This window comes from Phaseolus vulgaris, chromosome 3, assembly GCF_000499845.2.
Source record: "Phaseolus vulgaris cultivar G19833 chromosome 3, P. vulgaris v2.0, whole genome shotgun sequence".
Lineage (NCBI taxonomy): Eukaryota > Viridiplantae > Streptophyta > Magnoliopsida > Fabales > Fabaceae > Phaseolus > Phaseolus vulgaris.
The window spans coordinates 47,522,004-47,533,309 of record NC_023757.2 but is presented as its reverse complement, the minus strand read 5'-3'; the positions used below and the strand labels follow the sequence as shown (position 1 = coordinate 47,533,309).

The following is an 11,306-nucleotide window of genomic DNA, read 5'->3' as shown; positions in this document are numbered from 1 at the left end:
TTTTAAAAGATATACGCATCTTTATATTCATGTTCATATCGTATCATTGTTCATGTTAGATAAATTATATAGATTATAGTTAATTATTGAGTGAAAGAGATGGTGGTGAAGAGTTATACGGAGGAATAGTTTTTCAAAAAATATGTCTAACTACATAGCTTGCAAGCATTGAAAATCAATATAGTTCCAAATAAAATTATTGAATTGTTTTGAAGATAAGGGAATATTTTAATTTCCAAAGTCAGGGGAGCCATGCCCTTGAAAGAGTTCCCAAGTTGTTGCAAGTTGCGCATATCTCTGATATCTCTGATTCTCATCCATGCCTCTGAGTTGCAACTATCACATGCAAATGCAATCACACTCCAACTCTCATCCCTTTGCAACTTGTGGATACAACATGATATGAATTGTGCCCATTATGCAGGAATTCCAACTTTTTTTCAAACTCGTGATGCAATATAAACAACTTATCTGCATATCATAACTCAAACCAACAATCTTTATCTTCCCATTCTCCACTCTTTCCATAAACAACTTAAGACCTCAAAGTAAAAAGGTAAAAAGGATTTCACTTCCTTTCATTAAGAAAAGGTAGGGATTCATTCCCTTCACTGCTAAGGCTATGCTATCACACATACCATTCTAACAAATTCTCCTATTACTTTATATAAAAGTAAATATTAGCTAATTTTGAATTTTTTTTCAAATTTAATAAGCAAAGCACTATGGGAGAATTTAAAATGATTCCTTCAGTAATATTTATTGTTTGATTAACTAGTTATTATTTATAACTGAGAATTATCCAATTTGGTAAAGTGAAAGTAGTGATGGAAGACCCACTGAAAAGGCTAAGAAAGGTTGTAGGTAGATTAACTCGAAAGTAAACGGAATCCTTCTGTTGGAAGAAAACTGGAAGCACTGTATACATGGCAATGTTTATTTTCAACAACGCAAAAAACATAGCCATTGCCACCATCTTCCACACTTAAACAATGGAAAAAAAATATGATAAATTCTTTACTCACTTAAGAAGGAAGAATTTTGTTTCTTTTTATGTACCATTATCATCAACGCTACTTTTGTAGTGATATTCAAAATATCTTTATATATTAACACACAGTATTAATTTAAAGAATTAAAGTAATCTTATATATAATGGCATCCCATTGGGACATTTTCCCGTAAACCTTTTCAATTGAATTTCTGAAAAATAAAAATATTATTTTTAATATAAATTACACGTGTGTCTATGTGTTAAATTATTTAAAATTAAAAAAAAGTTGTTTATATATTAAAAAAAGTTACTTACAGAGTTTTTCTTACTAAAAAAGTACTTCCCATGGTTTTATACTCTAGAAGTAATCTAACTGAGATTCCATATTTCAAGTCTGCTTTAAACTACTTTTTTCATAAAAGGATTGATCAAATCAAATAATATTTTGAGTAATACTTTTAACTCTTCTTAATAAAAAAATAAATAAATTAAAAAGTATATAAATTATTTTAAGAACATAAAAAAAAATCAATGTTTACTTTCGTAAAAAGTTAATTTAGTCGAAGTTAATATACTTAAACTTTTCTGTATTTTCAACCGTGTATATATATATATATATATATATTAACTTAAGTGCTTTTATGTACTATTTTAAGAAGAATTCTATTTTTTATACTAATTATCCTAATTACTAAACTAACGAAACTCAAAATATATTACCATTTTACTAATATATTTTCTTATTTTATTAAATAGAAATATTAAGAGATAAAGTTAATATTTTATCAATTTTTTTTTAAATTATAGTGCAATTTACTCTAAATAAAACAAAAAAATGGAATAATATTTACTTCTTCATACATGAGCTAAACTAACTAATTTACGCCTACTAAGAACAATAGTTAAGTTGATCTAACATTATTGGTTTCATATAATATATACTTATATTTTCTAAATTATTCTTGGTAATATTATTTGAAGATGGTTCTTGAATTATATATAAATATATTTTTAAAATACTAATATTAAATAAATTTTGAAGAATTAAAATTTACTTATATTTATCTATAAGAATATAAGATCAAAATTCCCCATTTTCTATACACATTTCATACGATTAATTATATTTCAAAATTAAAAAATTACAACATCTATAACAATATATATAAAAAATCTTCCTTTTGTCTATACATTTTAATTCTTACTTTATTCTTAATTGTATTTTAAAATTAAAAAAATTATAACAATATACATAAAGAAGATAAATTATTATATTTTTAGTTTTATTTTAAAATTATAAAAAATAAATAAAAATAAACTGTCTAAATACTAAAAGTTAGTGTTCTATAATATTATTATTAATATTTTTTTTGTAAAATATATAGAAGCACAAAATGTTTCATTTACACTAGTATTTAATAAATATAATTGTTTGTCAAATAAATGAAATCCATGATATTAATGTTCAATTAATTAAATGACCCAATCTCTCATATAACACTATTTACATTTTTTATTTCTCCATCTATTTCATTTTGTTTTTATTTTCTTATATAGCACCATTTTGTTTTTATTTTCTTATCTAACACAGTTCAAAAGTAAATTTTTTTTAATAAATTAAAAAAATTAATAATTTTAATTTTGAATGCATTAAAAAAATAAATATTTTTAATGTTTAAAATAGTTAGAATTATAATTAATGAATAAAGAAATGAGTTTTTACAAAATAAAAATAAAAAAGTAGTAAATTAAAAATGTTTAGTTTAATTTTTTTTAAGATTGAAGAAAATAAAAAATTAAACCATATAACAACATAAAAGTTAAATCTATAAACATAAATTAGTATTTATTTTTATTATTATTGATGATGTAATCTTGTTAATTTCAAGTAAAAAATACAGGACACATAAGTATAAAAAAATCAAAATCAATTAGTATTAATTAATAGTGGACATTCAGATAATATTGAAGTGTCTACCTAAATGCAAAATTCTAAAAAAAATTAATACAAATACTATACTTAATGCTTAAAAGTAAGATTTTTTTAAAATAAATAAATATAGAAAATAAAAACAATAACGATAAAAATAAAAATAGAAGCAGAAATAAATAAAAAATGACAGAAAAATAATAATAACTAACAAATATATATATAAAATAAAAATAAAAATTAAGATAAAGATAAAAGATAAAAAATAAAAATAAATTTAATTAATATTAATTGATTTTGTTTTTTTTTATTGTTATGTAATTTATTTATTTATTTTTGAAATATAGAAAAAAAAATAATGATAATTAGAAAAAATAAAAGTAAAAGTGTTAGATGGAAGAAATAAAAATAAAAAGAGTGGTATATGTATAAAAATAAGCAATTAAACTACATGAGTTTCGTAAAAATAACTATGTATTAACGAATTTACTAAAACGCCAATAATGAAAGGAACAGAGTTTGCAATTATTCATTCTGAGAAGCCACGTGGTGTGACAGTTCTCTTTACCATTCCTTTATTTCCCTAACTCAATTGCTTACAGTACTCCCCTCTATATAAACTCACCACTCCCTCTTCTTCTTCATCAACAACCATTCAACCTTTCACCCTCCTCTTCTCTTCCTCACACCAACCATGCCTTCAATGCTGATACCCACCTTGCTCCTCCTTTCCTTCACGTTCTCACATGCCACCGCCATCTCCATCATCAATTACTCCGAAAACGAGGTCATGGACATGTACGAGGAGTGGTTGATGAAGCACCGGAAGGTGTACAATGGGTTGGATGAGAAGGAAAAGAGGTTTCAAGTGTTCAAGGACAACCTAGGATTCATACAAGACCACAACGCTCAGAACAACACATACACACTTGGGTTGAACAAATTTGCTGATATCACCAATGAGGAATACCGTGCCATGTATTTGGGCACCAGAACTGATGCCAAACGCAGGGTCATGAAAACCCAGAACACCGGTCACCGCTATGCTTACAACTCCGGCTACCAGTTGCCGGTGCATGTGGATTGGAGGTTGAAAGGTGCAGTTGGTCCAATCAAAGATCAGGGAAATTGTGGTAAGTTTTTTTCCCTATCTTATCGCCTTTTCATTTGGTAAAGATAACGTTTCTAAATAACTGTATTTAATTCTACTGTAACAGCTAAGGTTACGTAACTATTAAGTATTCGTTTAAACTTATGTAGTATAACACTTTTCTAGTGAGATGATACTCTTCAAAAATATGTTTTGCGAGTATTAATATACTTCAATTTTTTATATTTTTCACATTATTAGTAACTAACTTGATTGCCTGGATTTGTTTTTGAAATTTAGCTATATTTTGAAAAATCTAAACTGAAGAGGGAGGTGTATTATTAGATTTAAAAATCTAAACTGAAAATATTAAAAAAATTAAAACTGGGGTATCTTTTTCTAAAAGATAATAATGTTAAATTAAAATATTTCAATTTAATTTGTTAATAGATTTTTATGTGTTTCTATTTTCGTTAACGGTTTAACGAGTGCTTGAAATTTCTCCTGAAAACTAAAACAAAAAAACGGTAATTCAATATTTTTTATTTATTTATTAAAAGATAAAATTGTCCAATTAAAAATTCACATAAAAAATACAAAGGCATCTCTTTATATAATGGTACAGATGAATAGTTTTTTACTTCTTTTCTTATTTTAGTTATTCTATAAGCAAAATATTAAATTTATTTTTATAATACCTTGAAAAGAAATTTATAAGTGAATTCGCAAAAGAAAAAATATAAGATTGCTCCAGTTCAAATATTTTCTAGAGACATATCTATCAGATAAAATCTTAATCATTAAAGCTGTTTAATTTATTTACTAAAAGTACTAAAAATTTGTACTTAAAAATCATGGATGGACATTATCATGTTAATAGATTGTGTTATGCATGAATGACGCAGGAAGTTGTTGGGCGTTCTCAACAGTGGCTGCTGTGGAAGGTATAAATAACATAGTTACAGGGGAGTTTGTGTCCCTATCAGAACAAGAGCTTGTGGACTGTGACAGAGAGTATGATGAAGGATGCAACGGTGGCCTCATGGACTACGCATTCCAGTTCATCATTCAAAATGGTGGCATAGACACAGAAGAAGATTATCCATACCAGGGCATTGATGGAACTTGTGATCAAACTAAGGTCACTTTACCAATCTTTCTAAACCCCTTGCCTCGTATATTCAACTAAATAATTGATTTGTTTCTAATGATTTTGATTGATTTATACTGCTACAGAAAAAGACCAAGGTAGTGCAAATTGATGGTTACGAGGATGTTCCATCAAATAACGAGAATGCCTTAAAGAAAGCTGTTTCTCATCAACCCGTAAGCGTTGCTATTGAAGCCTCTGGCAGGGCTTTGCAACTTTATCAATCTGTGAGTATACTCTTTAAAATGTTACACACTGATCACTACATTGATTTTCATTTGAGACTATGTTCTTAAATTGGTATTATGCAAACTTTTAATTTTATAAGAAGCTTGAGACAAGGAACTAATACACAATGCAACAATGTTTAGCTGTCAAATGTATATGCTTAAAGTTTTCTGAATTTTTCCAGGGTGTGTTTACTGGTAAATGTGGAACAGCGTTAGATCATGGTGTGGTGGTTGTTGGATATGGGACTGAAAATGGTGTGGATTACTGGCTGGTGAGGAATTCATGGGGCACTGGATGGGGTGAGGATGGCTATTTCAAGATGGAGCGCAACGTGAGAAGCACCTCAGAAGGGAAGTGTGGAATTGCAATGGACTGTTCCTACCCTGTTAAGTATGGTCTAAACTCTGCAGTTCCTAGTTCAGTTTATGAAAGCACTGAGGCATCTATTAGCAGTGCTTGAAATAACATGATCATTATTTTGGAATTGGAATTGGATCCTTGGAATCTGGAAGAGGAAAAAGTTCTAAAGTTGCAACCAAGTGATGTTTCTGTTATCTTATATGCTGCTATTGGATATGCCTGGTGGGCTATTCTTGTACATAAATTTCTTCAGGTTAAAACTGAGCCTGATTATCTATTTGTACTGGTTTTCACTTGTTATTCCATTTGAATGTTTAATCTGAAATCCTTAATGATATTAAGTTCTAGTTATATTTTATATACGGATCTTCACTGTTTGCCATGACCTTTGTACATTTGTTCTTCAATATTAATCACGCGGTTCAATGTTAGAAATTATCTAAATCCAGCACTATCATGGTTCATGCTTGATGCTACTAAGAGCACTTGGAAGTGCGAAAATATCACGGCGCTACCCTCTAATTGCTTATCATTGTGCCATGTAAAATTTCAAATTGAAACGTAGGAAAAGCGTAAGCCTTTTCAAGAACATTCATACTCAGTTTAATAGTTGAAATTAGAATAAAAAATTAAAAAAACAGGTCTCATGACGAACCGAGGCACTGATCTACAATTAAGCTCAGAGAGACCTAGAACCAGATTCAAGAAAAGGAAAATTAAGAGTCAAGTCAATTGCAGGAATGACATTTTGCTTAGTAATCTTGGGTAACTTGATTATTTACACTGCCTTCTTGATATGATCCAAGATAATGAGATCCAGGCCAAACCAAAAGTCATGGAAGCTATTGTTGCCCATTTCCAACCAAATGTTATCACAGAAATATCCTTCTCCATGTCATTTTGTCTTCCCTTTAACTGTCAAATTCTCAACCTTACTCAACCAATGGTTGCTTTGATATATCATTTGTATACCTTTTTGAAAGCCCCAAGAAGCTTCCTCCCCCTTGTCGCGCTAACGAAAAAATACCCATTCTTCAAGGATCTAACCCAGTGAATGTGAGGCCCTATATGTTTCCATACTTTCAAAAGCTAGAGATCAAAATATTGATTAGAGAAATGATGGAAGAAAGATTGATCAGACCAACAGTTTTTATTCTTCTTCGATGTTGTTAGTCTAGAAAAAAGACGAAAATTGGTAATTCTGCATTGCTAACCAATAAGGATAGCTTCCCAATTTGATTAATTGACCAGTTAGACGAACTCCATGGCACACATTGATTTAACAAGCTTGGGGTTCCACCATATTAGAATGCATGATGAGAATATTCACAAGACCACTTTTCGAACTCACGAAGGGCATTACAAGTTTCTCGTAATGCTATTCAAGCTAATTGAGATTTTAATCCCATATGGGTTTCTACACACCATTACGACTCTAATATAGCATCCAAACCTGAGTACACTTCCCAACATCCTTTGAACCTAGGTACACTACCTAACATTCATTTATAAGTTGTGAAACCTGTTGGATCCAAGTACAACACTCAGACATCTGTTGGACCTGGGTAGACTGTCCAACATTTATTTATAAGTTTTGGCACCTGGATACACTGCTCAACATTCATTGGACTTGATTATACTACCCATATCCTTTGAACCTGAATACACTTCCTAGCATTCATTTATAATTTATCAATTCATTCAGAGATATCTGAGTAAACATTTTTATTTATTCTTGGCTAACCTTGTTAAAAGTTCTTAAGAAATTTTTTCAAAAAGCTTAAGTAAATAGAGTATTGCAATAAACTTATTAAAAATACATGAAATGGAAATTTATCATAATAACAATATGCTAAATAATAATATTCTCTCAAAATTCTTACAATAAACTTAAATTTCATACACATAGTGTTATATATATATATATATATATTAATTATATATTTTATAAGTTTTATATAAAATTATTTATGAATTCATATATGATTTAATCTAAAAATAGTTAATTTTAATTATAACATGTTCCCAATTTATTTAATTGGCAACATGTTATAGTTAAAATTAATTATCTTTAGACAAAATCATATATGCACTCATAAATAATTTTATACGAAACGTATAAAATACATAATTATTATATACTAACGGTGTGTATCTACATTTTTTTTATTTTTAATATATATCTATATTTTATTATTATTATGTATTCAATATTTTATTGTTATTATGTATCTAATATTATAATCATATTTAAGTTTTTTTTAAAGTTATTTGAGATACAATTGTAATTAATTGATAATGTAAAAATTACAATATACATGAAAATTAACATCATCCTTACCAATTATTATTTCATCCACTTCACATATATGATGGTTTAAGGAGGAGTCAAGATTTATAAAAGTTTTTTTTTCAAAATGTTATAATAGTGAGAATAGAAAGAAAAATAGTTGTTAAAGTCACAAACTTCAAGTAATATCTAGAACACAACATGGCCATTGATTTTAGTTTATGGTACACATATTGCATACAAATATTTTAATTTATAAATTAACTCAAATATGTATACCCAAGGTAACGACACAAATCAACACTTGACAACATGGAAATACCACTGGAATTAGCCTGGATCTCCTCCTCATTAAAACCAGATAAAATACCAAAATTTGCTATTAGTTGTAAAAATGCATGAGCTTTCAAAGAATTTCCATTGCTAGCATCCATATCAAGAGCATCCAATATGGGTTTCCATTCCTCAACAATGGCCTTTGATAACTTCTGAAATATTACATTAGAAACACAATCTTAATTGATGAGGAAATCACACAAACATTCCTTCAGCATGATACATGTTCGCGAAACTTTTGTGTTTTTTTCTTGAACATTCATAATTTCAAATACAACCGGATCTTGTTTCTCCTGAAGTCTCTGCAGTGAGAAATTATCATGGATTGCTTTTTATTGTAAAATATTTTTTTTCATTTTTAAAGTGAATATATGCTAACTAATTATCAGAAAACAAACCTCTTATGATGCTCAAGAAGGTCTTCAACAAATTCTTCTTCCCAATCACTTACATCAGTATATTGCACTCAAACAACACCAAAGTCAATAAATTGTCAACTTCTTTTGTTCCTTGAAAAAAATGGCAACCTTGGAGAGATGTTCCCATAACATACCGCAAACACCAAAACTTATAGAGATTTTCTCAATCAGCGATCCAAAGCCACGGTAGAAAACCTCGAACATCCATAACCGATCAACAACAAAAAGGACAACACTAATTTTCACTCAAAAGAAGATAAAAAGATAAAAATCTAAAGAGAGAGAAAAGGAACAACACGAACATAAAAAAAAAAAAAAATTGATCAATAAATCAAATAGAAAATTTCTCATTATACCAAATGAAAAATTAATTCGTAAATCAAAAAGAAAATTGCTCCTTATATCAAATGGAAAACTCCTCCCTCGTTTATTCAAACTAGGGAAAATTGTGGTATATCAAAATGGAAGTATGAAAATAAAAAATGAAAAAGAGGTTTGATGGATTTATAAAACCTTCGGTTTCAAAATTTAAAAATTTAAAACTTTAAAAATTCAAAATTTGAAAATTTAAATTTTTTGAAAATATAAAATTTCGAAATTTGAAGTGTTTCCAAAAGGATTTAGGGTTTGAAAATTTGAAAACTTTTGAAAATTTTAAAGTGTTTCAAAAAGGCTTTAAGATTTAAAAATTTAAAATTTTACAATTTTAAAAAAATAGAAAATGATGCAATGTCCATAATAATGAAACAAAATCAAATATTAATCTAACAATAAAATAGAAAAAAAAAATTAAAGAAAGTTAAAGGGTAAAATATTTTGAAATTTTAAAAAAAATTCAAAATTTCGAATTTCAAAATTTCAAAATTTCAAAATTCAAAATTTAAAAATTCAAAATTTAAAAATTCAAAAAGTTAAAAATTTTAAAGTTTTGAAAATTTAAATTTTTTAAAAGTTCAAAATTTAAAATTTGAAGTGTTTCGAAAAATCTTTAGGTTTGAAATTTTGAAAATTTTAACCAAAACATTAAATAAAATACCATAGAATGAAATCTAATTCTATAATTTTTCACATAGAGATGATGGGATACTTACTCCCTGAAGAAAACTTTTTTTTTATATATATTCAGAAATGGTGGTTATTATATTATGATTATTTCAAAATCTTAATATATGTTTCATTATTAGTTAAAAAAATTAGAAAATGTCTAAACATGTTTTCTGAAAATAAAAGGTGAATAAAACTTAGATCAATATCTAAAGTATTTTTTATGTCATTTATTTTATTTCAAATAGAAGTTTCTTCAGACATTTTTTGTTAACCTTCCAACCTAAACTTTAAATTAATGAGTTACTTAGACGTAAATATAATTTTAGTTAGAGAAAATATCCAAGGAATTTTGTATAACTTTTATCTATATATAAAATTTTAAAAGGTTCGATGTTGATGTGTGGCTATGTTATTGCAATTAAAAATTTAACTATTACTAAATCACTTGAAAACTAAAACTTTAAAATTCCATGTAAATATTTTTATAAAATGTCATCTAAAAAAGTGTTTTGATTTAAGAGGTGTAGAGTTTAATGCAAATGTGTTAACTAGTGGAGATCGAATTTTTTTTACCTAATCTCATGAACGTCAATGTTCTCGCCAAGATGATGGATGGTTTCCGAGATGATGATTGGGTGGCTTTCCTGTAAACAGTGATCGATCACAAGGAAAGGGAAAGATCTGCACATGCAGAAAATTCTCCAGCAAGAACATAAATTATAATGTATAAAGAGTATAGTGAGTATGAAAAAGTTGAGAACACTCTTAATGAGTTGTTTGTATATTTATTAGCTTATGTTAATTTCATTATTTTTTATTGTAAAACAAATAGATTTAATAACAATATATCAAATTATGAGACATAAATAAATTTAATTGCAATATCTCATAATAAGAATCAATTCTCGAAGAATTACCTTGTGTAATATTGCTTCGAGATTTAGTTGGGTAATAATAAGATGGAGATAAATCCATTAGGTAATTGAATGAGGATTTCCAATATTTTGGTTGATAAAGAATTACATTAAATACAAAATATGTTGGAATAAAAGTCATTTATAAAAACATAATATTAATTATGTGATAATAGGATTGATTGTGATGAGATTTTATTATATAAATTAAGGTAATAATTTGGAGATAAATCCATGTATGTATTTAAATGAGAATCCTAAATAGCTCGGTTATTTGCCGAGATTACTTTAGGAAGTAAGTGATCCATATCGTTCCATTCTGTTATGGATCTTGCCCAAATGCCATTTCCGGCTTGAACAAGAACCAAGTAGGTCAAGAAAAATGAGTCAAGTAATCCATCACTTAACTAAACAACAAGATAAAGTTCATGCTGAAGCAAATCAATTACCACAAGAAGTGAAGAAGTGAAGAAGTGGCAAAGTGATTGGAAGGAACATTGACAAAAATGCAAAGGTTGAAGAAGAAATTGAGAAAGATGTTGTAA

The 11,306-nt window shown here is 27.5% G+C and overlaps 1 protein-coding gene and 1 long non-coding RNA gene across 2 annotated transcripts; one reads left to right on the top strand and one right to left on the bottom strand.

The window, feature by feature from the left end:
• Positions 1 to 3,532: 3,532 nt before the first annotated feature.
• LOC137808275 (cysteine proteinase COT44-like) lies at positions 3,533 to 6,113 on the top strand. Its single transcript, XM_068609304.1, has 4 exons — positions 3,533 to 4,057; positions 4,920 to 5,155; positions 5,251 to 5,391; positions 5,577 to 6,113. The coding sequence occupies exons 1-4, from the start codon at positions 3,619 to 3,621 to the stop codon at positions 5,853 to 5,855; spliced, it is 1,095 nt and encodes a 364-aa protein (XP_068465405.1). The 5' UTR covers positions 3,533 to 3,618; the 3' UTR covers positions 5,856 to 6,113.
• A 2,115-nt stretch (positions 6,114 to 8,228) lies between these two features.
• LOC137808274 (uncharacterized) lies at positions 8,229 to 10,528 on the bottom strand. The gene is made up of 2 exons (XR_011080690.1): positions 8,780 to 10,528; positions 8,229 to 8,533 (listed from the first exon to the last, which is right to left on the bottom strand). It is a non-coding gene; the product is annotated as an uncharacterized lncRNA (long non-coding RNA).
• Between the last annotated feature and the right edge of the window lie 778 nt (positions 10,529 to 11,306).